Source organism: Accipiter gentilis, chromosome 7, assembly GCF_929443795.1.
Source record: "Accipiter gentilis chromosome 7, bAccGen1.1, whole genome shotgun sequence".
Lineage (NCBI taxonomy): Eukaryota > Metazoa > Chordata > Aves > Accipitriformes > Accipitridae > Astur > Astur gentilis.
In genome coordinates this window covers 40,362,343-40,390,248 of record NC_064886.1, presented here as the reverse complement: position 1 = coordinate 40,390,248, position 27,906 = coordinate 40,362,343, and the positions used below count along the sequence as shown (strand labels likewise).

Sequence of the window (27,906 nt, the reverse complement as noted above, 5' to 3'; positions counted from 1 at the left end):
CCCCGGTGGAGGGTGTTGCGCGCCTGTCGCAAGAGGTGAGGGGCGGAATGAGCCGGCTGGGCCCGTGTCTGAGCCCGCGGCCCCTCCTGCGTGGGCCCTGGGCGGCGCCGCGGGGGTTGCGTCGCGTCTCGGTGGCGGCCGGCCTGCGCCGGGGCCCGGCGGGCTCCAGCACCGCCTCCGTGGCGGGCATGGAGGAGCTGCTGAGTCGCTCCGTACCGCCGCTGCCGCCTTACGAGACCAAGGAGAAAGCGCCTCCCCCGGCGGAGCTGCGCGGTGCGGAGTTCGTGCGCTACTACCGCGCCCTGGGGGCCGGGCAGCCCAGGGCCGAGCTCCTCACCCGCTTGGCCCGCGATTTCGGCGTGGACCACGGCCTGGTGGCGGAGTTCAGCGCCAAGGTGCTGCAGGCCCGGGAGCAGCAGAGGGAGCTGGGGGCCCTGCTGCAGGCCGAGGACCGGCTCCGCTACTACCTCAGCCCCCAGTACCGGGGTCTCTTCCAGCACCTGGGCCGCCTGGAGGGCGGGCTGCGCTTCCTGGTGGAGCTGAGGGGCGACCTGGTGGAGGGGCTGGCGACCAAGGCGGTGGACGGGCCTCATGTCAAGGTGAGAGCTGGGCTGGGGGTGGGTGGCTCCGAGGGGATGCGATTTGGGGCTTGCCACTCGTGGAGCCTCTCCACGTTGGGCTGGAGGGCGTCCCATGAACCCCATTCGCTGTGGGGGTCTTCACGGTGGCACACGAGTGAATCCCTTCCCACAGGCCATGGCAGCAGTGGGAGATGGCTTTGCTGACAGCTCAGGAAGGGAGCGGCCCATGGTGTGAAGCAACGGGCTTTCCACAGTGAAGTGGGAGAGGGAGGGTGGGCTGTGGGCTGTGAAGGGCAGGCGTTAGGGCAGCGGAGGAATTGCCACACTGACGCAGCGTGGCGTAACGCAGCCGATGTTGGGGCTGCCAAGCTGCATCGGGAGCTCACTGCAGGAGTGACGTGTAGTGGTGTGACTCCTGAGTCCGATACAGGGCCACAAGTGACGTATAGCAGCCGTGTCCTGCTAATGATGAAGAGTATCAACAGGAGAAAGGAGTTGTCATGACTTAGCTCAGTCGGGTATAGAAAAGAGGTGAGGTGGAACATCCCCAGTGGCTACATGGTGCAGCGAGGTGACATGGTTGTGGAGGAAGGAATGATGTAGCAGATGACAGTGGCAGGAGGTGACAGGACTTCCTGGAAGGCAGTGAAGAAAGTAGGCAAGTTGGTCAGATGCACTGACCATAACTTGTTTGTCAAAGTTTAGATCCAAATTAAGTTTGAAAAGAAGAGGATGTTTTGGTGGCTGTGCTGTCAGTTAACCAGGGTTATCACGTAACTGAAGTAGCAACAGCCTTGGTAAGATTCCACATCCAGTTGGATCATTTTAAGTAAAAGCAGACTGAATTTGCAAAATTAGCAGGCTAGAAATGTGTAAAACAGCTGAATGTACATGCGTCAAATAATACAGTATGTTCAGAAACATACTAAACCCATTTGAAAGTGGGAAAATACTGTCTGCAAAACTAAAGCTTCAATAAAAGGGCTGTCGTAAGCATTCTGTTATGTCTTCTCAAAATATTTTTTTAAATGTTTGGCTTCCTCATGTGACTGGGCTTAGTTCTGCATATCTGTTCTTGTAGTCTTTTTTGTACTTGTTGATCAGTTTTATTTTTCAAATGTGATGCATTCTAAAAATGTGAGTTGGTGATAAACAGCACATAAGCAAGGAAAGATTAAGCTTGAACTGGTTTGCATTGGTTTTTGTTTATAACCGCATTGGCTGTAAGAATTTACTCTGGATACTGTTTCTTTTCAGTTTGGAGTTTCATTTAGGTTATGCTCACCTGTTTGCCACAGCAACCAAGACCTAGAACTATGTGCCATGACAGTATTCTTGCTAGTGTGTCTGTCTGGGGAAGGTGTTCTGTCTTGCTTCTGAGATAAGTGTCTTGCTCAGCCTTTAAAATCTATTTGCTCCTGTTGCAAGTAAGCATCAGAATACGAGCACCCACGGGAGTACCAACCTGCAGGAAGTCTTGACAGTCTCTGCAATGGAGCTGATCACTAGCTGGTGCAAGTGGTTTGCGAGGAAGTGGTGTGAAGGCATGTGTATTTGATTTGATACCTTAAGCCATAGGTGTGAGATACTGTAGTACCTGTTCTGAGGCTAAATGTCAAGAACATAGAAAACTATATGGCACAATATTCAGGTTATAGATTTTGGGGGGGGGAAGGGGGGGTCTTAAAAGTTTTTTTTTCTTTTTGATAAAGAATTTGAGTCCTGAGTAGAGAACTGTTCTCATGATACAACATATATTTTGGGATTGTGTAGTGGACAATTTCAGAATGGTTCTTTGCTGGTTTCCCTAACTGCACGAAAGGGACGAAAAAAGGTATAGAAAAGCTCTGGAACTTGGGATGGATGTTAACACGTCAGGATTCGCTATTACATATGATGAATTCTTGTCTGCTTGAATTCCTTAAGGTATTATTTCAAAACAAGAAGATGCAAATTACCAGGTGATTGTTTCTCCATTGGTTTCACTGTTCCTGAATCATTAACAAAATAGATGATGTGCTGCAAACTGGTGTAGTATTGTCTTCAGTTACTCCCAAATATACACATCTTCATAGTGCCCTCAGTTGTCTCTTTCATAAATCACCTCTTAAGTTGAATTGATGTTTAAAGTAAATGAAGAAATGCAAATGGCTAACTTAGTCTGATTTTATGTACTGTGTGACATGTGCCTAGTGGCACTGCACTCCAAAACATGTCCCATTATTAGAAAGATTCTGAAAGCTGAAGTTGCTGAAATATTTCAGCAGTCTCCATTAAATCAGAAGTCATAGTGCCCTGGCTGTCAGGATCTAATGTAAGGCAAATTGGGTTTAAAAAAACGGCTTATAAGAAATTTAGAAGAATGGTGACTACCTTCCTGGAAGAATTATGTAGATCTTGAACATAAACCCTGAACAGCGCATTGGAAATACTTAACATGACAGATTGTGCAAAGAGAAGGAACATGCTGCAAATAAAGTTTAGTTTATATTTAAGTTAGTTATTAGAAGGCAGAATCATCACCTAGAGCAAGACAGAAAAATTATAGGTATCCTCAGTGACAAGTTGTTATGACATAGTAAATGTCTGTCTGTGGATGTGTGAAAGATGATGAATACTCTTGACACAAGTTTCTTGATAATCAGATGGCAAAAATTTAGTGGTAAACTGTAGTTTTGAAGCTATACAGCCTTTTTTTCCAAAGAGTCCCACCAAAAATACGTGGAGGACATATGGTGAAGAGAAATTTTTCTTAATAATCTGTCCCAGAGGTGGGTTTTCTTTTCTATTAAAGATATGAATCAATTATTACTATCTTAAGCCTCATGGATAATGTTAAGACAACCATTTCAAAAAAATGATACTGGCACATAATACGTTCTTTGAAAAGTTAAATTATAGTAAAGCTGGGCGTAATTCTTTTCCATGATGCTGTTTGAATTTTTTTCCTCTCTCTCTTATGTTCTTTCCATGTGTTCTGTTCCTTCCTTCCACCAAAGGACATGCACGTTTTCCACTGTCTTTATAAATGAGTTGAATTTCTGATGAGCTTTTGCAATGCACAGAGTGAAATTTGCTGAGAATCTGTTTCCTGAGTGTAGTTCTTCCTATTCCTGTTCAGAACCCTCTCACCTGCAGTACTTCTTTTTCTGTGCCAGCATTTTCCTTTTGAGATTTTTTTTATATTTTGCTTGCTTATTCAGTTTCAGCATTTGAAATATGGATTCTGGTGAAAAATTCACAACATTATTATTTCAGGTAGCAAATCATTCAACTATTGCTTTTAAAATATTCTTCATCTTTCCATATGATTTAGAAAAAGTCAGTGTAAGGTTCAAGTTGCTGGCAAAAGATAATGAAAAAGATAGCTTTTTTGTCAAATTGATTTATAAATAAACCTGCTTCCATAATTAAGCAGTAGTTGGAGTGTATCTGTAATCTTGTTGTTTTTATATTGGTCTACTAGAAAAAAAAGAAATACCATAATTGTTTTGGGTATTTTTCCCATCATAGCAGCCACTTCTAAACACAGTAAGCACCTAAAGTTGGACTTTTCCTTGAATTATTTTTTTTCTTAAAGCTTTCTCACAGATTTGAACACTGACCTTTGTATAATTGAGGAAAATGGTTTTAAATTTTAGTAGAGGAATTGGAAATGGTAGAATAGGTTTTAAGGGAGAATATTTTGTGTGTAGGCTGTACATGGCTTTTTTGGGAGGGGAAATATTTGTGGTGATAGATGTCTTACCTACATACCTCCACAGAAGGTTGTATTTATTTCACCCAGTTGTACTGCTTTGAAAGAATTGTGGTCTCATTGATGAGGATCCATCAATGAGTTAGAATATCTGTTCACTCCGGTGAAAGAGTGGCTATATGGAGAACCTGAGTATTGAAACAGTTTGCTTTAAAGAGCTAAGAAGCCCTTAACTAGAGAAACAAATGAAAGTTAAAGGTTTTTCTATGAAAAAAGTGTTTGGTATTTACCAATCAAAAGTCCTGTATAGGCATTTCATTATTGTAGGTATGATTTAAATTCTAACATACATAAAGACAAATGTGCAACAAGGATTTTATAACTTTTGTGTGTTTGTATCTGCACTGACAAGGAAATGTGGAAATAAAATTAAATGGATCTTCCTGATGCTGGAGTGAAATTACAGAATGCATTATATGGCCTACTGGGATTTTGGTTTTGCCCAAACTGTCTAAAATATTTCTTAGACAGTCCTTAGTTTTTACTTTGCATTTTGAAAGACCTATTGAAACAAGAATTACCCACTGCTGTGTTGTAAATGTAAAATATTTTTCTATTTCCTCAAAACATATCAACACAGAAGCAGCTTGGACTGTTAGATATTGGTTGATGAAGCATTTCTATTTTGTGTTTGTTCAACAGATTACAAAAATAACATATGCAGGTGATTAGGTCACTTGAAAATGCTTGTGCACACTTATTGTCTAAATGGGCAAAAATGGGGGGGGGGGGGGAGTGAAATAAAAATGTGGGGCTTTTTTAGGAATAAGACATAAACCAATATAAAATACAAGAGCCGGGGAAGTTTTCAGCACTACTATTACCACTGCACTAGTTACTATTAGCAGTAAACAAATCAGAAAACCAATCCCCTTTTATTTGTGTCACTCTGTTGAATCCTGTTTTGCTGATGGGTATATTTTTCAGTATCTCACTAGGGGTATCCTGTATGTATATTTTGAAGCTAATTTGTAAAAAAACCCACCCAAAAACACAAACCAAAAACAAAGACACCTTTAAACACTTGGCAATATCAGAGTAGGTCTGTAAGTCAGTATGCCCAAATGAAGCATATCAGGTTAAAAACTTCAAACATTCCAAAAACTTGACTCTTGTGGGGCTGGCAGAATACTCCTCTTGTAGCCTTGTCAGATATCTAACCAGCAACTAAGAATAACTGAGGCATCTGTTTGATATGCATGGAGTGTTACTTAATGCTGTTTCATATTATGTTTATCTGTACATATCTGCGTATGAATTTTCATTGTAAGGGGTATTTTATTTTTTAGTAGTTTAAGAGGGAAATTGAAATAGTTCCCTCGTCGGAGAGGCAGTTTTTCTTAATAAAAAAAAATTAATTTAAGTTTTTCATAAGAGTTTTCACATTTGTTGCCCAATAAATAGGGACCTGATGTGAAGATGAAAAAGCCTGTAATTTGCTGTCCTGTAGCAGGAACATGGAATGAAAGTAAAATAAAAATCACAATTTATTATACTCAGCTAATAGAAACTGAAGTATAGCTGGTAATTTTAAATACTAATTTGAGTATGTCTTGTTGGTAAAATTTAAAGTTGGGATGCTGAATAATAAATGTGTGGGGTTTTTTTTCTTTTTAATGAAATGTTGGAGATGTAATTTTGTGACTAGAAAGGCCTCTGAAATGAAAGTAAGAATTGCCACTAAATTTACAAAATAAGAGAACCTAACTTTAGACTGTCATTGTTGGAGTGAAGCCTTTCAGAAACTTAGTGTATACTATGATATTAAACACAACTCAGAATTTTGCACAGATGACTCGAATCAAACACAGCTTTGGATAGTATAAAGTGTTTTATGTCTTTCTTCACTAAGAAATTTTGTCAACATACACAACTGCAGTTGGACTAGATTATTGTTGTAGGTCACTTCCAGCTGGAACTATGCTATTTCTTTGGCCTGTATGCTGCCCTGCTGTATTATAAAGCATTATTATTTACGACTGACAGATTATTTGATTTGCGTTGTAATTTCCCATGAACAATATTTCTTTTTTCGAAAATCATTACTGAAAGCACATCTGTTTCACTTTCTTCTGTGGTGACAATTGCACTGCTTTTATACAGCTGTATCTTGGACCTAAAGTAGCTCTATAAAGTGTTCTGCATCTTGAAAAGTAGCCTTCAGTTCAATTGGGCATCATTATGTTCCATCATATGGAGCATGCTTGCTAAACCTGTAGATGCTTCAAAGAAGCAAAATGCATGATTCCTATGTTTTCCACTTTTACCAGTTTCTGTGTAGTATCACTGGCTTTCTCCCAAGTCACTCGTTGCCATATGAGCCATGTTACTGCCAATAGATGCAGAGCAGTGTGTTCAAAATAATGAGTCGCAAGGAGTGCAGCCGTCAGCAGTTTTCCCTCCTAGCTGCTAGACTGTGGCTTGAAATGTTGTTCCAAAAAGCAGATGGATGACAAGAGAGCCATAGGAATCTGTTAGTTTGACCCCAGATCTGACAATTCTAGCTTATATTTCTGGTTTACAGTGTGTCCTTACAAAAGAAAACAAAACAAACAATCCTGAAATATTTGGAGACTTTCACTACACCAAGGGATATTTGACCAAAATGATTTATGGTTATTTTCTAAAAACTTCAGAGCTCTGCAGAAAAGGATTCACAAGGGAAGTACCTTAAAGCCAGAATAAGCAAAACAGTCAGAATATACTTGTTTAGGACACTTAGACCTCTACAGTCCAAGAGGAAAAATGTATTGGGGGAGGGGAAAAAAAAAAGACAGACCAATCTGTGTATGAGAGAGTACTTGAACTAAAATTCAGCTTTTCCCAATAAAACTGTTGCTGTTGCAAGCCTTGTTGAGGTTGCAGGCCAGTACATGCTCAGTTGTACTTCCCAGGAGTTGCAATTCCTGCATGACTTAGCTGTGCCAGAAAGAGCCCTTTTTGTAGATGCGGTTATGGGGACAGTTCTGGGCTCTTGTTTTACCTGCTGCTTTCTCTTTAATCCACTAGCCCAGAAGCCTCAGCAAAACCAGTTTTGCCAGTGTAGATTACAGTTACTCTAAATAACACTTGACTGATGTATTGTCAGAGTGCATCAAGTGTTGAGGTGCCCTGAGCCAATGGTAATTATGCATTTTTTTTACAGTAATGTCCTATTACAGAAATAGTCTGCTCTTTTTGAGGTAGTAAGGCAGCACAGGTTTAACATGTGTCTGGTAAGCCCCCCAAGTCGTCAAACGTGCTATAAATGTGCAATAGATCCATTTATTAGGCAGGGGAAGGTGTACTACTAATGTCCCTCTTAACTATCCTAGCTGCAAAGTTTTGACATACCTAATCTGGTCCTTTTTAATGTCATCTCTTATGTTACTTCTTCCCCCTCCCCCAGCTACTGTTGCGTAGGATAGTGTTACCTTGAGACAGAAAAGGCAGGAAATTTTTAGTCAAAGTATCAGTGAAAAATTGTGAAGAGTGTCCATTCCTAGGGTGGATTTAATTTAATGTGATCCTTTATTTTTCTCAGTTCTTCAGTGGTACTTGTTTCAGATAGTCACATATGAGTATTTTTTTCAGAGGTTTCGGTTTATGCTGGTGCCATGCATTATGTGTCTTCCATTGTTTTCCAGTGGAGATTGCTTACCCTATAAACGTACATAAGGTGGAATTTTTTAATTATTATTTCAGTTTCATATTAATTTAAAACCTTTTTTTTTACTAGCATATGCAGGCTTTGTTCAGCCTTGTAGTACAAGTGCAGGTGCAAGTACAACTTGGCAGAAGACTTTCAGCAGTGTTTATTATATAACTGAAAGAGGGGTCTACTGAGAAAGACCAACAAAAAAATAATTTACAAATCTTGGGAGAGTTGACCTCACAGGAGAGTTCGTGGATACTCCCTGAATTTGGAACGATGCATTTGACATTTTCACTATTTGAAGTATACATCAATTTACGCTTCAGTAAGTAAGCTGCTCTTTTCTTATATATTGGAGGATGCTACTGAAAAAATATAGAAAGATAGCATAAAATTTTCACACATGACGGAAATGTAGATGAGTGGCTGTTTTCTTCTAGAATATTTATATAGTAGCCATTTCTGCATAAACAAAGATAGATGCCAAACAAAAACCTTCCTATTTCACTAGCACAACTTAGTAAGTGTAGGAGTAGTTAGGAAAAATGGAAACTGAAGGAAAAATTAACTCTGCACTTTAGGTATGGAAAAGAGCCAGGATTTGTTATGAATTTACCTTACAAACTCCATGACTGTGGTTATTACCATCAACTTTAATCTAGGAGTTGTTATGGGAGGAGTTCATTTAATTCTAAATTTGGGTGGATTGGTGTAGATTGAAGTATCTGATCTCAGTTGGCTGCAAGCATAGTCAGAGTTTCAAAATTTTAGTTTTACTAGTATGGTGAATTAAAGAATAAAACTGCCCTTTTTTTCAATCTTGGAATACTTCTGGGAGTTACCTTGGCCGACAGGAACCTTCTTTGATGTGTGTCTCTTGACAAGTGCCTCTACAACTTTCATCTTTGTTAGGTTACAATAGGAAATATTTTTGCCTTTTTATGACAGTCCTGAGACTACATCTGACTTTTGGACAAATGTTTTAAGTAGTAAGTGTTTTCTGGACAGATTTATATCTTTTTTCTGTTGTTTTGCTTAAATGTAGCAAGCTAAAGTCCCTTGCAGCATAATTTTCATTTATTTTATGTACAGCAGTGGCTATTTAATACAGGTCTGAATAGAAGGTGGAGAGTTTTTGTTTTTAAATAGATGGTTATTAAGTTAGTTTCAGGTAAGCCTATGTTTCTGATCAAGCTGTTGCTAAGTTGGTGCTGGTAGCACACTGTGACCCATGGACGAAGCAAATGTAAGAAAGAAAAATAGACTCTAGAATCTCTTTAAGGGATATTCATGCTGTGCTGAGTTCAAGAATACTTTCTAAACTCAAAGAATTTTAGACAGGAAAATCTTTAATAATATAGGCAGCAGGAAATTAGTAGGGAATATAAAATTCATTATTACGATGAGTGTTTCTGGAAGTTTTTGATACTATAGCTGTCTTTAATTCTGTATTGTACTGTTCCAAATCTGTTGTGATTTTTGAGGTCTGTAGTCTTATGCTGCTGCTTTTGTTTTTCTGGCTCAAAATTTTCATACTTATAGAGAAGAAAAATTCGAGAAAGCCTATCTGCATCCTGTTGAAAGACACTAATTTTCTAATTTATCATCCTGAGTGGGCATGTGCAGCTCCTGTGTTGAGTTGTACAATCCACACTAAAGTCCAAACTGAAGCATTTTTGTAGTTTACTGATGCTGAAACGTGCCCGTATGGGTTCCAGTCACCTTCAGTACATATGTTATGTGCCTTGGAGATCTGTCAAAAGTAGAAAGTTCCATGTGTTAATCATGGTGCAGAATGTACAGGAGTAAATAGCTGTTCTGTATCTTTTTCATAAAGAACAATAGAAAAAATGTTTAATATAGTAGAGATGACTAATAAAATATGGTAAGGACCTGGAAAATTTTAATTTGGTGAGTTGCTTTCTTATATTAATAAGCTAGTACTAATAGTCTTCCTAAGGCATGAACTGCTGAATGGTCAGAAGAGATTCAGATGTAGAAAACTATAGTGAAATTCAAGTCCTTATTTTCATCAAATTTCCCATAATTTTTTTTCATGGTATTTAAGTCTGAGCACCTGTGCAGCAGTGGCCTTATTGTCAAGACTGCTCAAATACTTCTACTTATTGTCTGCTTTTCATCTACGTTGTTTTGCATTTTCTTCCATTTGCTTGTCTGCAGTTTACTATAGACAGTATCTTTAAACATTTTCATTGTTTTAGTCCTGTGTGAGGAAAGCTGTACTATTATGTGGTTAATCTTCTCAAACAGATGCATTAGTTTCCTTGAACTTCTAGTGTTGTAGTTTGAAATGATCAAGTTTATCTTTACTCACATTTGTATGTTCTGCCTAGCATATTTAGCAGATAAGTCCATCTTCTGTTTGCAGGAAATGAATGGAGTTCTAAAGAACATGCTTTCAGAGTGGTTCTCGACAGGATTCCTGAACTTGGAACGGGTCACTTGGCAATCACCTTGTGAAGTACTCCAGAAAATTAGTGAGTAAGTGCTCAAAGTTGCTAACGCTCGTTGATGAAAAGGTGATGAAATGCTTATGACTGCACAGATCCACTATTTGCAAGATGCTTTTCAATACTGAACCATAGGCAAAGCATAATTAAAGAACAGTTGCATTTAACACACTAAAAAACACATTTTAAAACCTGAATTAAGTAAATGGTAAACGGGATCATTTGTCCCATAATTTGACCCTTTAGCTCACATACTGCACTCGTAGACTGCTGTCTCTTCTCCCAACCTTCTCGGTTATCTTCCCACATTCCCAGAGGTGCTGCTGTTACTTTTGCTACAAACCCAGATTCTTGCAGCACTGCCTTCTTGCACTCCCTTTCCTCCTACAGGTGCTGCTGCTGCTGCTGCCCCCATCACCACTGCCACCTTCTTCTGCCCTCAGTCTACACCAGCAGCGTGGGTGGGGAATAAGTGTTTAAGTCTGATGCAGCATGGGGTGCCCAACACTCAAGAGCATGTTTTACTTCTAAGGTAGTGAGGCTCCCTTTCCTGGCTGGAACTGGTGAGATGTGCAGAAATCACTTGTAAATTATGCGTGAAGAGAGCACCTTGCTTTTTATAAACACTCCTTAAAATCTACAACATTTATTTCTGAATTTCTGTCAAATTCAAAGTTGTAGTGATGAAGTTGGAAATGACTGAATCAAGGTTATGTTGTGTGGCATTTTGTCATATAAAAGGCTTGGAAAAAAAGAAATCTCCATAGAGTTCTGAAAGTACATGACTTAAATGTTGATAAGGCAAAGAAAAGAGATCTTGTACAAGCTAAATTTTCAAAATAAAAATAATGAGTAATATTTTACTTAATCTTCAAGGTATTTTGGCAAACACACTAGACTTTCAATGTGCAATAGAGAAAATGTATTTTGAATGATTGGTTGAAGACATGGCCGTGTGAGTGCTAACAAACTACTTTGTTGCTTGGGAAAACTAATTCCTTAGAGGTGTGTTCAGACTCATTCAATGACTTAGTCATCTGAATTGGATATCTGATACTGAACAGAAAATGCAAGTGAAATCTCGGATATGTAATAAGTATACCCCAAAGAAAACTAGAAAGAGCGGCTATGCAATATGCCTTTACTATCTGCTTTGTCACAGTTTGTTGACAAATTTTATTTTTTTCACTTACAGCCTGATTCTCCTTTTTTGATTGGAGAGTTTTGTCACTGACACCAATGGGAAAAGTACTGTGCTTGTAGGGCTGGCAGCTGACCTCTATTTTTAAATAATAAAAAAAAATAATTTTACCCTTTTTATTTTCTCATTGAGTTCTGAAGCTGTGCATCCTGTTAGAAACTGGGTTGATATGAAGCGTCGAGTTGGGTCATATAGAAGATGCTACTTTTTTTCTCACTGTGCAATCCCAGGAGAACCGTTGATAGTCTTGCATGTTGCACTAACCAGTGATATCTCCAGCAGCATCCAGGTACAGTCACTGATGCATTTAGCACACAGCAAAGTGCTCAAATTGCAGTGTACTTACTTTAAAATCTGTAATTCCTTATAATTTGGGAATATTTGTGATTTTAAATTTTTTTAAGAGATGAGAGAACTGGCACTTAAAAATTGCAGGGATATCTGTATATCACCTGTATTATATAAGTTGAGATTCTGGGGTTTTGCTCAAGTGCAAGAAGAAAAAGAAAAGATAAGAAATATATAAGAAAAGATGGCAAATGAGATTAAAACTTCAAAGCGGTTGTGATTACTTCTGAAAACGTAAACCACGTTACAATTATTTCCTGCACTTGCTAATGGATAAGCAGCTCTTCTTTCTACTTTTTTATTAGATTTTTGTTATTTTTCACAGAGGGTAGTGAATAAAACAGTGGGGAAAAGTGTTAAAACATTTGAAAGTTAAAAAGAAAGGCCACCTCCCCCATAATGGTGATAATAACTACTACTTTTTCTTTATTCTTATTTTCCCAGGCCATAGTGAAAGAAGTGCCGCCTTTAGAAACAGAAGATACAGACAAAATTACAACAGCAATTTTCTACTCAATCAGTTTGACTCAGCAGGGACTGCAAGGTGTGGAACTTGGGACTTACCTCATCAAGCGGGTCGTAAAAGAGCTGCAGGTAGGTGTGGCAGGGTGTACTTAAAATGCTGTTTGGCAAATGTGCTCCCCTTACATTGCTGTTTTAGGTTCCATTTTGTGTCATTGCTCAAGGCAAGGAGCTGCTAGGTCTTCCCGTACACTCGTAGCTTCTTACCAGTTCAACCTTTGAAGATGTGCAAAAAGTTGGAAGACCATTTTCTGCTATTGGTTAATGTCTGCCAGATGTAGATGGTATTACGTAGTTGACATGTACTGCATGAATTATTTGTGTTTGCCTAATCATGTGTATAGGTTGCCTGAAAGTCAAATTAGTATAGTTCTATTGAAGCTACCTTTAATATAGCTGTATTTTGCAATGTAGTATATCATCTAATTCACTACTGTCTCTCAGTTGAGTGGGTGGGGCATTGTTAATGCATGCTAACAGGCTCCCTTCCAGGCCCCTGATCAACATTTTCTCTCTTGAATGTACCTGGCTGTTCCTTTTTCAAAATCTTACGGCTGCTCCAGTAACAAAGATAATTCCTTTACATTAATTAATTCGTTTTCTTGTTTCTTATATTGAATTGCCATGGGTTATGTATGCAGTTTGCATGCTTGCCTTGAATATGTCAATTTAAAAAAAACCAACAAAAACATTTCTTTGCCTGAGCATTTCTTGCAGTATAGTAAAGAAGATGTCTTTAACATTTGAAAGTCACAGGAATCAGTTGCTTTATGCAAGTCACTTATATGAATTTTTATAATATCATTGCATGCTATGGGATTATTGTTGATAGTTTTAGGACTTCTTCTTATAGAACCTTCTTCCAAGCAACTGGAGAAAGGAATGAAAATTCATTAATTTATACATGGAGTGGTGTGAAAGAGACAGTCACATTCCTGTGTTGAGTACATTATTTTATTTAGTAGTCTTTGCTACTTAAATTATTAACAAAGCTCTCACTTAAAAGTAATGATCACTACTTGTGTTTATATTCATTGTTCCAACATCTGGATTAGTAATGATGTCTGGAAAATTGTCTGTGATTTAGAACTTCAGTTATACTTGCAAAAATAACTTAAAATTGGATGCACCAAATTTCTTACTACTACAAAATGATTGATTAGTCAACTACTGAATCATAGCTGGCTGCCCTGAAGTTTTTTATTTTATTTTATTTTTAATGGATATTTTGGCTGAGTTTTGTTGCTTGTTGCTTTCAGAATGGCTTTTAGATTAATTGTCTAAAGTGCAGTAGTCCAGGTATAATTAGGCTGTGCCATCTGTCTGATCTTGACTGAGGGGAAATTGGAATAAATTCATGCAGTTATCTGCTTCCACATCTGAAAAATAATTTCTGGATAATTGAGTTGCTCTTATAAAATAATCCTATTGACAACATATTTGTCCATCACTAAATTGCTTACAACACTAGAAAAGTTATGAGTGAAGTTATAAAGGAAAATAGGCATACCGTACTTAGATAACCTATGTGCAATTTCTAAAATTTGATGTGTCCTACAGAAGAATGTATTTCTTATTTATACTTACAATAAGGTTTCTATGTTTCAATGTTGTAAAATCCAGCCCTTCAGTGTTCATCAAATACATGATGAATAGGAAACACTTGGCTGAGATGCCTTTAAATAGATTCTAATCATAAAATTATTGCCTCAAGCTTAAATAACTTACTTGATATTGACAGCTAAGTGCTTTCAATACAGTGCCAAAGATGGAGGGCTTCCTCCCTACTTAAATTTCATACACTGCTGTAAGATGTTACGAAAAATGTGCTGTTATTAGTAAGGTTTTATATGGTGAATTGGACACGCACTTACTTGACTATGGAGTTGTAGCAAAACGTGAACTGCCTATGTATATTTATTCTATATCTATCTATATATATTAAAGGTACAACAACCTCCATGTATTGTCTACACCATTCCTTTTCTTGTTGATAAACCTTATTGGGGTACCATTGTAGGGCTAAAAAAGATGTAAAGGATAATCCAGGAGTGTTTATCCATGATGGATGTAGTTCTCGAATAGTTTTCTTCCACTCTTTGATGTTGTTAATATTTTTTCCTTTTTTCTTCTTCCTGCTTTCTTCCCACTCCATCATGCTTTCTTCCTTTTCATTCCGAAGTATTGTTCTTGAATTTGTTGTCTTGAATTCTGCAAGAGCCATCTCCCATTATGTATTTTGCATCTGTGAAGTGACCCTGAATCATCATACTGTTGTTATCAGAATTATTTGATGCGCTTCCGTAATGCCTGCTCATTCAGCTTTTGTTGTAAATGTTGTGACTTCCATCTCAGGGGTCTTTACGTGTCAGTGGAGAGAAGCCCTGTGTATTTGTCGTGGTTTAACCCTAGCCAGCAACTAAGTACCATGCAGCCGCTCATTTGTTCCCCATGGTTGGGATGAGGGAGGGAATCAGAAGAGTGGAAGTGAGAAAACTCGTGGGCTGAGATAAAGACAGTTTAATAGGTAAAGCAAAAGCTGCGCACGCAAGCAAAGCAAACCAAGGAATTCATTCACCACTTCGCATGGGCAGGAAGGTGTTCAGCCATCTCCAGGAAAGCAGGACTCCATCGCACCAAACGGTGACTTGGGAAGACAAACGCCATCACTCCCAACGTCCCCCCTTCCTCCTTCTTCTCCCAGCTTTCTATGCTGAGCATGACGTCATGTGGTCTGGAATATTCCTTGGGTCAGTTGGGGTCAGTTGTCCCGGCTGTGTCCCCTCCCAAATTCTTGTGCACCCCCAGCCTACTTGCTGGTGGGGTGGGGTGAGAAACAGAAAAGGCCTTGGCTCTGTGTGAGCACTGCTCAGCAGTAACTAAAACATCCCTGAATTATCAACACTGTTTATAGCACAAATCCAAAATATAGCCCCATACTAGCTACTGGCAAGAAAACTAACTCTATCCCAGCCAAAACCAGCACAGTATTTCAGCTTCAGAATACTTACACTGTGAAATTTCTACAAAGTTAGATTTTTCAGGACAAAGGCAGGGCATGTGATGATGAGTAATACTCTTGGCAGCCTGTTTTACCCTGTTTTACCTGTCTCCCAAAATTCTGGAAGTCCTACTTCAGCGCATTAATTGTACATGTGTTCTCTTTCTCTCTGGTCAGGTGTAAGCAAAGGACTTCCCAAGGTTGTCTGTGTTCAGATTGGACATAATTCTTTGGAGCAGCATTATAGTCACTTACTTTAAAAGGGACAAATGGTATAGCAGTAGTGCTGAGTTGACTTGGTGACAGTAGCTGAAACAGTATAGCCTCAGCAAAAAAATCTTGGGTCAAAAATTACATCTCATTAAGCAGGCTTCCAGCAGCCTTCGTAAAAATGGATAGTTGAGGTCTCTGATAGGAAGAGGATTTTTTTATACAACCTTTGTATGGCTGTGCAATAAATCTTTATTTAAAGTGCTGCTAAACCACCAAGTGTTCCAGGTTACATAAGTTGAGACTCGCTTTAACTTAACTGATAATAAAATGCTTTGGGAAGAGACCATTTGAAGGGGTTGAGGATTTTGTTTTTCATTATATTTGAATTGTTGATGATTAATACAGTTTTATAACTTGCCATTTGTTTGAGTTAACTTTTGTGGGCGTATGTTTGATCTGCAGAACATTATTTGATTTGTATTCTCCCAAGGCACTGCAAACTCTTTAAAACTTTTTTTTATGCTGTAGTAAAAATCCTTTATCTGAATTTGCCTTAACTTAACCTGCTCTGACACTTCTACTTGTAAGTGCCATTGTAACCTCAAAACTGAATTCTCAGCTGTCATTCTTCATAAGGAAAACTCCAAATTGGACCTGTCATGAATGTGTATCACTAGATCAGAAAAAGACATGCACTAAGTTAGAAACAGGCTAATAGCCACTCTTTTTTTCCACTATTGAAGCCTTTATTTGGCAAGATTTTTAAAAACTGTACTGAAACATTGATCTAGCAGGTATCTACATTATAAAGTTATGTCTATAAATTCAGTTAGTACCAGATTCCTTAAAATCTCATTAATGGACAATTAAGACAGAGCTTAATTTTTTAGAAATCTTCTTGCTAATTTGCCTGAACTGATCACATGCACTGCTAGACATGAACATGTGTAGGGTAGCAGTTCTCACCTTCAAAGAATGCCAAGTACAGATTCCTTCATGAAAGTATTTCTTGCAAATGGGGTTTTATTAGGACTGTTAGGAAAACTGCAGCAGTAGAGGCTCTGGCGAAGATTACAACCCTCAATGTTAAGCACTGTTAGTTTGAGGCACTGCATAGAAGTTAATGGCCCCTGCTTTTGAGACTTTTACTAATTTAAGCAGATGGAGGACGTATGAAGTTGAGTCACAGAAATGGGTCCTCAGTTTCATCTCTTTATATGTGCTCAGTTAGCAGTTTGAATCCTTAATCTCTACCTAGACATTATGATTTGGCATTTGCCACAGGTATTGTAACATAATTGGGTAAAGGGGAGGGATATAATGGAGATCAGAATAGAACCTTAGGGGTGTAGCTTGTGTCGCATACAAAGGGCATCCTGGGAGAGAAGTGTGCTGCTCTAAATAGGAGGTTTTTATTTTTTTTGGTAGTTGCTTGACAAAAGTTTGCTACACAAATAATATAGAAGGGGTTTGTAAACAAGCTTCTATTGTTATCTGAGCATATCCTGTTTGGTTTATTTTGGGTAAGTAGTGGGATGAATTCATTAGTCCACTGATACCACTTTGGTCCCAGGTCTGCCTATACAAATCTGAGAATAGGCTACCTATGTATTCTGTGTAGTCTCTTGGTTATATTAATATATATAAAACAGGGAGCAGACAACAGAAATAATCTCATGTATTTCTTAAATTTAACCTTGTGTTGTTCCCAGAAATGAATTGCAATTTTGAAACAATTTCAGACAACTAGTAAGAAAACAAAGAAACCCCAAATAGGGTGCTGGAAAACAGCAGGCAGATGCATTTCTAGCAAGCTGGTAGGTGCTGGTGAACACATAGACAGATAGATTTCTCATTAGACAGACATTTAATTCAGAATGTGTTTATAGCCACTCTAAATAGTCTGTAGCTCCACAGAAGGTACATCATAGCAATTTGGTCTGCAGATGACAGACACAGATAACTGTGGTGAAGCCTTTGAGAAAACTGCTTAGAATTTTATAGCCTGTGGCATTTGGGGGAGAAAACTGATAGCTACTATGTGACTCAATAGAATGCTTAACAATTGGTGGCAGATTTTAGCTTTCTGGTTGGGCTGTTGATAATTGCTACCTTAATTTGATCTAGGTGACCTGGGGAGATCATAATTTCCAAAACAGGCTTTGCTTTCATTGATGAAAAATGTGACCTTGGACTACAGCTTTCAGAGTGCAAGACAGTTTCAGAGGAGATATGGATAATAGGAGAAATCTGCACTCTTCTGCAATGAAAAAAACCACCAGCCAAACCCAAACCCTAAGAGACAACCAAACCCAGAAATCTACCCCAAAACAAAATGAGCAGCTGTTTCTTAATGGTGTATGGGTTTCTGACAAGAAAATAAACATTAATGTATCTCCACCAATAGCCTTAGAAACTAGCACATGAATTTAGCAGCAACAGAAATGTGCACACTTTGCTGCATCTATTTATTTTTTTACAAGAAACGGCCGCCTCAGATAAGCTCCTAAACTCAAGCATTTATCAGATATGTAGTAGTCTGTACTGTAGTTTCAAAATGGGGTCACTTTCCCATGTCTTATCTGTCCTAAGAAGTAAAAAATATGCACAATTTCCCATTTTGTATTTATTAATAGAGTAGGAGCTACTAACTTGCTGATAAATATCTTGCATTGGGCTTAGTGAACAGGTCACTCCTGAAAGTGAATGATAACAAAGTGCACTCAACATCACAAGGAAGCAAAATGTCAGTTACTTAATTAGGAACTTTGCAGTGATTATTAATACACAAATATAGGAAGAAGTCATTCATTCTCGCTTCTGTCATTGTGGATGGTGCTTATGTACCCTCTTGGCTTTGCAAGCTCGGAGATGAGATTGGAATTGTTAACCTAGGAAGCAATGGGCATGGCTCAACTCCTGTGCGCAAAGCCCTGATTGTTAGCTCTGTTCAGTAGCAAAATAGTATTTTCAAACACTGTGCTTGCTTAACAGAGATGCTTTAGAAGACTTCCAGACTTGACTTTGTGGTAAGCAGCCTTTTCTCTTGGTCCAACCAGTTTTTCCTTTTACCAGAAAGAAGAGTTTCTGCTTCTCAAATTTCAGCATTATCTTCCTTCTTCCACTCTCAGGTTTTAGCCCCAAATATCTGTGAAGAATTCATGAAAGAGACCTAAGCAATATGTTTTCAAAGGCACTGTCTTTTATAGGATGAGTAATACAGTTAGAAAAAAGGAAGACCTGTAAGGAACGTAGTCCTATCTCCAGGTCAAAAAGAAACACATCCTGTATTCTTTGAATCCCTACCTAGAGGAAAATAGCCTCTAACAACCTTTTTCTCTTTTTTTTTTTTCTTTCTCTTTTTTTCTTTTCTTCTTTCTCTTCTTTTTCACCCCCTCTGCACAATAGTAACATCTGTAATCCCTCTAGGAGCACATCTAGGATTTCTCAATGATAGGTCAGTAATTTGAAAACTTATACCGATTTTCCCTGTCTCATGTGTTCTCTGTATTATGGACTAAAGAGGAACTTTAAAGCACAACAGGAATGAAGACCTAGAAGAATGAAACCCCATTTTGAAATCCAGTCTCTTTTGGGGGAAACTTGCTGCTGCTTAAGGATGCTGATGTGAAAAGGGTACTTGTCATTATAGATTACAGGCTTGTGTTTCTGTACCTTAAGGTTCGTTTGCAGGTCTATCACATCACAGACAGTTGCTGAGTTGTCATCCATCATTATTGTGTGGACAGGCAGAAGAGCACTGGGTCATTGAATCTTCAGAAGGGAGTTGTGGCCCTCCCTTCTGGGCAGAAATTCATCTAGCCGCAGTAAGAGCTGACATGCAAAAACTCAAATGACTTAACAGCAGACTGTCTCAGCAACTAAGCTACGGCTGGTCACAGTAAAGTCACCACTGGTCAGCTTTCAGTGCGCTGATGGAGAAATGAAGGTAGCAAGTGATGCTGCTCGTTCCCATCTTGACAAAACTGAAAGTTATCAGCTTTTTCTCCAGGAAGAAGTATCTTGAAGTATTTTTCCAGTGGCCTTTAAAAATTCACTTCTGTGCCGCCTTTCTCCCTCCTCCTTCTTCAGGGGTTCTGTGGTTTTGTGCAAGTAGTGTTGTGGGAGCTAGCGTTGAATCAAGGAAAGTGTGGCTGACAAGAGGGCAACTGAGTATAACTCTACCACACTAGTTAAGATCCTGCTGCTTTAAAGAAAAGTGGATTACGCATGCCATGATGAGATATACTCCTTGACTGAGAAATACTACAAGGAGGCAGATGAAAGGTGACCAAAGGAAGTTTAGTGAGTGCATTTGATTCTGTATTCAAATTTCAGAAGTTATTTTGAATTGATTTGTGGATAAATAGTCTTTATATCCGTGGGCAAGTATTTAGCATGGCACTGGGAAGGAAAAGATTTCTGAAGTCTGTAGAGTTGCTTTGCTTTATTCTCATTTTTGCCCTTTTTCTGCCCCCAAATATTTTTTTTTAATTTACTGTGGTCATTGCTCTCTTTTTCAAAAGCACAGGGGAAACTTTTATAAAAAGGCTGAACTGTCTACTCCAAGAAACATTCTTTTAATTAAAACATTTTCTATATCCATGCCACTTGTAGCCATGGTCTGCAGTAAAAGCACAACCCTAATAAACTATTTTGTTTTATAAATGCTGTATTCTGTAAAATTGTACAAAGAGGTGCTAAGATAGCAGCAGAAATTGCCTTCCACAGACATCTCTTTCTGTAGATTTACAAAAGAGTATTTTTTCTTTTATGAAATGCATATACGAAGAAATCTGATAGTTGTATTTCACAGATCTTGTTACAGACTTATGCTTCAGAATTACTCTTAAAATAAAATATCTTCATGTCCTTTAGTGGAACTTTAAAAAGTCATAGGAGATCAGTGCTTTACTAGTATTGCGCTACCTGACCATGGTAGCTGTAGCAGTTGAGAATATGACATAGTCAGGATATCCTGGGTGCTCTGAATACAAAAATGGTTGGTTTGTTCAGTAAGATACAGAAATGAGTGTTTTTATAAAATAAATTGCTTTTTTCTTTATCCAGTTCTCTAAGGAGATGAAATGGGGTGTTTCTTTGTAACTTGGTCTGCCTCTCTTGTCCCTGTCCGGTCCCAAAAGAATTCTTTGGCTTATGTTATCTGTGTAACACTCAAAAGAACTTCAGATGAGGGGAGCAAGTGAGGTTATCCAGTTTTTGCAGTTATAAGTCACAAAACTGAAGAGGTGGTAGATTGGAGCTGGCTGGTGTATCGTAGTGCCGGAAGCCAGCAGAACAGCAGTAAGCTATTTGGGAAGCCCTGTGTGGGAAGGAAAAAGATGTTGTAAATAACCAGCTGAATATTATTCCAGTTATCAAAGTTATTAGAAATGGTGCTTGGCTCCAGTCTGTAACAAGAGGTATGCCAGGCCTGTGTTCCCTGGCTTCTGCATCCTCCTGAAACAGAATGCAGATGGCAGCGTTGTGTGGAGCACAGCGGTACCTGAGGATGCAGCAGTGCAGGTGCAATTCAAACAACCTAGCAGCACGCGTTCCATTAACATTTGCTAGTGTAAGATAGTACCTGAGCGATGATGACTTTTTAATGGTTATCTCGGTAACGCTCAAAGTAGAAAAAAATGTATTTTGTAGTCATTTAAAGGCAATTTTCTGTTGACATTAAGATGCTTCTGTAATGTTGATAAATGTCTTGATTCTCACCGCTTCTTCCTATATGAACAATAATTAAAACAACACTGTGGTTGTTTCAGTTCAGCTCAGTCTTCCCTCTGTTCCTTGCCCCCCTACTCCTTCAGCCGGGTTGACATAATTTTTGTTAATTCCAAGTGACAGTGAGTTTAACAGCCTTCCCTATTCTTCACATTGGCATGCCCCAAAACTAACACACGGTTTTCCTTATGTATGTTTTAGTTTACATGATTACATAGTTAACAGTTTTTACTCATAAATTAGCAGGAGTAGAGAAGAAGTTTTATTTTGTTAAAGCAAGTATTAAACTGTGTGATTAATTTTTTACTGCAAGTATGTATTTCTTATCTTGCTATTTTATCGATGTAGTTTATAGTTTGGGAATAGCATGGACAGTAGCTAGCCTGTATAAAGAACCTCTTTTTATAACTTCAGGAAATACTTCTGTCCACTAAAGTCTAGAAATCTTACCTCTCCTGATTTTACAATAGACTAAAATAATTAACTGCCCTTGATTTAAAAAAAAGAAAAAAGAAAAAAAGAAAGTTACGTATGAAAAATAAATTATATTTAAAAGGTTTTGAAAACTTGGATGTTTATTTTTTTAAAAAATTATTCCTCAGAATAACTTCTTTATGGCATGCGATTGTATTTTTTTATTTCCGCCTATAAAATGATATACCAGAACGTAGTGTTGGTAAGTACTGCATAAGTACATTTACATAGATTGTGTGTGTGGACTGTAATTCAGGGTTAAAATTTTCTTTGTGCTTCAAGTGCACCTATTACTGGCAGGGTGATTTTTTTATTTCTTTTTTTGTCTATGTGTATCAGTTAATTCTCAGAATCCCTAGTCTTTGCTTGACATCAAGTAAAGGGTATCAGTTGTTCTTTCACTCAAACTTCTCATTGTCAATCATGACAAAACTAATGAATTTTTTTTCTTTCCTTTTGTCTGCAGAAAGAACTTCCTCAGATAAAAGCTTTTTCTACTCTTTCACCTATCCCAGGATTCACAAAATGGCTTGTTGGTCTCCTCTCCTCACAAACAAAAGAACTGGAAAGAAATGAACTTTTTACAGAATCAGAATGGCAAGAAATCTCTGAGATCACAGGAGACTCTACTACTGAAACACTAAAGAAACTCTTAAATAACAATGAGTGGGTGAGATCAGAAAAATTAGTTAAAGTGTTTCATTTACCATTTATGAGACTCTGTGCCTGGTATTTGTACGGAGAGAAACATCGTGGCTATGCTCTTAATCCAGTAGCCAATTTTCATCTTCAGAATGGCTCTGTGATGTGGCGGATAAACTGGATGGCGGACACAAGCCCTCGGGGCATTGCTGCTTCTTGTGGCATGATGGTAAACTACCGATATTTCTTAGAGGATACAGCGAGCAATAGTGCAGCATACCTGGGGACTAAACAAATTAAAGCCTCAGAGCAGGTTCTTTCCTTGGTGTCTCAATTCCAGCAAAATAGCAAGCTTTAATAAAATATTACAAAAACTAAGAACAAGTGTTCCTCACCTATAAAGAGTTGTAATATTTTTCAGTGCCTATATTTAAATGAGAATGTCCCTTGTAAAACAAATTTACTCAGCAAAATACGATGCAAAGTTATCTGGATTATCAGTTGTCTTGCTTATGTTGCATATATTCAAAACATCATTGTCTGTGATTGAGTCACTGCGAGTTCTAGACATCTGTTTTGTGCAAATGGTTTGGAGGGATGTATTAAAAGGTGAGTAAAATTCTCTAAATCATTTACAACTCAGTGGTAGCTTGAACAGAAAATGCTTGAGCTGTACCATTATTATATTATAATAATTATAATAAATATATTATTATATTATAATAAACCTGTATAAACTTGGAAAGGAGCTGCTCTTCTTTGTCATAATACTACTATAGATTGTTCAGTACCAAAGTACCTGGAAAGAAGTACTGAATGAAGGTAAATTTTTGGGCAAATATATTCGCAAAACAGTAATGTATAATTTTATTTCAATAATATCTGTCTTTTTCACCCTCAAAAACTCTTATGTAAAAGCTCTTGGCATTTTCCTTTTTCAAACCCACTAAAAATGTCACTGAACCCTTGCTTTGCTGGAGCATGGAAAAGCCTTACATTAATGTGGTTGAAAAATCAGGATCTCTCAGTGCAGCAGGTATGTAGTATTATATTTGCACTTTTGTCTGCTAAAATATAATAAGCAAAAAGGAAGTGTTCATATAGGAGAGAGGAAAAAGAGAGACTGATACTTAGGCATCAGTTGAGAAGTTTCTAAATATGTATATTATACTTTGGCTCTGGTAATTTTTTTAAGTTGATAAAGAGGTTTTTTAATAAAGAGGTAGGTGTGACCTGTCAATCAATAAAATATACTTTCTCAGTAAATCATATCTTGTGTATTTGAGCATGTACCTTCCTTCATTTAACAGCTCTCCTTGATAACAGTATCACCACAGCAGAAGAACCATCTTAACAGAATTTCATGGTGTTGTGCAATTTCTGATTTATTCCATGTCTGGTCAAATTCCAGTCCTGTTTCAAGAAAAGAATTATAAAGAGGAATTGAAAGTGATAGAGGTCCTGCTCATGTATGAAAACAGAAGTGAAGAAAGCTCTAAGTGTCCAATTAGCCTTTCTCCTAGAATGAAATTATGTAATTGGATACACTTTTTTTGTATATATTATCAGCAGAAAATCCCATCCTCCAAGCTGGTAACCTGTTACAGAAATCTACTACACATATCTTTCAAGAAGAGAAAGGCTTGACTTAACTTCTGTTCATGGTAGATTTTGCAACACTGATGGTTAAAGGACAGGGTACGTGCACTGCCTGTTATTCCCTTGGGAGCAAACACATTTTTATACATCAGTGGCAGTGATGCCACATTAGCAGTGGCAAGTACCCGATGCCATGTTGCCTTCATTATGTTTTTAAGAATAGTTCCAAAAAAGGGGCACCCTATTTAGTCAACAGTTTTCTCATACATCAACAGGTTAAAGTTAACTTACTGATTTTGATCAGATAAGATTTTAAAAAAATAAAAATTGTATCATTGCCTTGCAAGGAAGATGTGTCCAGCAATTTTTCAGTGCCCAAAACCACTAAGGAAAAGCTGAGTTCCCCTTGAACTGTGGTGGTGGCATTCTGGTGCATCTAGCAGGGGCAATATGGTGTAAACCGAAATCTAAGTCTTTTGGGGTTGTGGTTAGTTTTTTTTTTGGCACCTTCTCTGAATAGCTTGCTGAATGTTCACTAGGAAACACTGTAGAAGTATAAAGAAACCTGAAGATTATTTGATTATACTTACTTTATTCTCAGCTGTATTTGATTATACTTACTTTATTCTCAACTGAGGAGCTAAGGACTGAGGATTGGAAACTTCTAGTGAGAGACTTTGAACAACCAACTCCATCCTGGCCAACCTGTGGAAATAACTTCAGAGTGATTGTCAATTTTTGCGTGTGGATCAGTAGTTACAGTAAGTATTCTGCACAACCATGTGTATGTATAGTCTATATAGTACTTCATATGGGAGGTTTTAAAATTGAAGTCTATGGTTCACCCTCAAGAAATGCTGAAAGATGATCACAGGTATGGAACAATTACATGTTCAGAGGAGACTTCAGGCTGGAAAAGAGACAGGGGTTGAAGGCAGCTGCCCAATTGGAGTCAAATCTGTATAATCTTTTGGATTAATTAGCACATATCTTCTCCTGGCATAGCATTATCACATGAAGAACCTGGTTGCCACTTCTATTCCAAATGCCACATTTTTAAGGGATTACAATAATTTTGTAAGTTCGTTGTGCAACTTTAGATCTAGAACGTGAACATTAGGGAGTACACAGTGTTTGTGTGTGTGGGGATATATATATACATACACACACCCTATATATATATATTTAGCAACCTGGGTGAAAAGCTTACTAGAAAGTACCTATCTACAGTTTAGAATATCAGACTGAACAAACCACTTGCACATTGCTTTTTCTTTTCTATGTAATGTGTGTTATGTTAGTCAGGTTTTTATACAGAGCCTTAGGGTGAACATACTGTAGCAGTACAGAAATTTTCACCCTACAGATTACTACAGGACACACTACTTCAGTGGTCAGAAGATGGCTTCATTCTCCTCTTTGGTTTTCTAAGCTTTGTGAACTCCTTTAGAATCCAGGTTCCAAAGTGAAATTTAGCTGCTTATGTAAGTACAAGCCATTCTTGGCTGGGAGGAGTAGAGAAAGAGAACCCTCTCTGTTACGTTAAGCTCATCAAGTCTGAGGAAACCAGCTCACTTGAAATGAAAGAGTTCTGAAAATGCAATAATTTTGAAAAATGTTTTTATTTTGAAACAGGAGGAACTATGAGGGCAATTAAATGTGCATCCACCTGGCCATAGCACAAAGAGTTAACTCTCCTGCTTTATTGCAGATAGAAATACAACATAATCCTATATTCTTAACAGCTGGACTCAAAGGGTAAGTTTTTTCCACTTGTAGCCCCAAACAAATGTATGAGAATTGGTTCAGTGACAGGAAGTGATAGTGGCTTATAAGGAAGAAAAACCAAAGCTGCTAGCACTCATTAACTCATTAACTCAATTATTTCCCTAGACCTCTGACTTCTTATATCTAATACAGACACCACAGATATATAGATCTGCCCTCAGCTTAAGGGAAGCAGGCATATATGGTTTTTTTTCTCCCTACCAGTCTTAAAATCGGGAAGATAGATATTGGGATTTGGGCATGTCAAACCAGCCATAGGATTTTCTCTCAAATTCAAACCTGTACCCTGTGGTGCCAGGACTGATGGCTCAGCTGCTTACCGATGTAGTTTAGCTGGCATGTCATGAACAGGTCTACCTCTTCTATCTCACCTCACACATATGCCACATTTCTCTAGATGTGGAATTACCAGTCAGTCCTGCATTAGCAGTCAGTTTAACTTACTCATATTCATGGGAGCTGTTCCAAAGTGTTTGAGATGTGGGGCTGAGAAGCAGGTTACAGGGAAAGATGTAGCAGCATCGTACTGGAGCTATTATGGATGAGTACATTTGTTAATGTGACATCTGCTCTCCATCAGAACCCTAGCACCTGCAGAGTTTCTTCCTTTTCAACAGTTGTTATGGTTTTGGTTATTGGTTGTGTTTTGCTTTCTGAGGTCACTTCATCTGTTATATTGATAAGCTAGCAATGTGAGGCCAAAAATTCCTACAGTGAGTTCTGTATCAGAATCACAGTACAAAATTAAGTGCAAAAGGATCATTTGAAGATGAAGGTGGGACAGTCTGCTCATAAAAGCCATCAGCTGTTAAGTGCTGTTAGTTTTCTTTCATTGGTCATTGACTCTTAAGTGGCTAGTAGTGCCTGGATTTTCCAATGTGGTACTAATGAGTGATTTTAGCATGAACGATGCTGAAGAGAAAAAAATAGATATTCACCATCTGTACTACTTACTAGGGCAGTAACTATGTTACCAGAGAAGGATCTTATTCTATCAAAGTGAGTCGTCACAAGTCAAAAGGAGGGAGAACTCATTTCTTTTTCTCCCCCTCAGTGTGTAAAAATTGTTATGCCATTTCTGAAGAGCATGCACATAATGTTAAAGAAGAGGTAACTGCCTGTCCTTTAAGGAAGATGAAACAGTAAAAGTTCTCAAAGTCATTGTTTCCTGTTACTATAGTAATGTGTTTCAAACAATGTATTTTAAGATTAATTTAGGGGATGTAATGCCGCACTGTGTTTCACTTTGAAGTGCCAAGGCTGAATCCTGAGTAAATTTTCCCTTCTGTGGATTGTTCTTTGGATAAAAAGCCAATAAATACCTTCCCATTTTTCTGAATGGCTTCTCAGGTGATTTCATTTCATAGCAAATACTGTTTTATTGCTAGCAATCGAGAAGTCTTGCAGCCATGTGTAGGTCATGTTACAAAGCGTGCTGCACTGCACAGTGGGCTCTGACCGGTCCTGCATGAAAGCTGTCGTCATACATCACAACAGAAGCTGGCACAGCTTGTGTACATCAGCTCCATGCTACAGCCCTTCCCCTTACCATCCTCAATATTTGAAGCTTCTTAAATGTACCTCTTGGGAGTCAACTGTTTTGCAACTGTTATATTAGCAAAAGTATACCTATAGTTATTGGGCTTAAGCTGTCAGAAGCAATGATATTGATAGCTATAGAATAATACCCAAAGGTATATCTTATGGGTGGAAAACTGGCATCAATAAAAGGCCAATAACTTAAAATCTATCACTTCTTCCATTGTTTGGCTCTAAAATGAGGCATAGTAAAGACTGAGAATTATTTGGTAAAATTACAGCTTTCTACTACTGTCTTATACCTACTTTTCAGCCACCTTCACAGTTCTGATTTTATTCTAGTGTTCAAACAGGGTGACATGCAAGTTTCCAGGTAGGGTGCAGTGGTTTTGAGTGCTTGTTT

The 27,906-nt window shown here is 38.2% G+C and overlaps 1 protein-coding gene across 1 annotated transcript; it reads left to right on the top strand.

The window, feature by feature from the left end:
* MLYCD (malonyl-CoA decarboxylase) lies at positions 1-23,846 on the top strand. Its single transcript, XM_049805806.1, has 5 exons — positions 1-599; positions 10,362-10,474; positions 11,777-11,933; positions 12,437-12,586; positions 22,402-23,846. Exons 1-5 carry the CDS (start codon positions 48-50, stop codon positions 22,933-22,935), a joined length of 1,506 nt encoding a protein of 501 aa, XP_049661763.1. The 5' UTR covers positions 1-47; the 3' UTR covers positions 22,936-23,846.
* Positions 23,847-27,906: the final 4,060 nt, after the last annotated feature.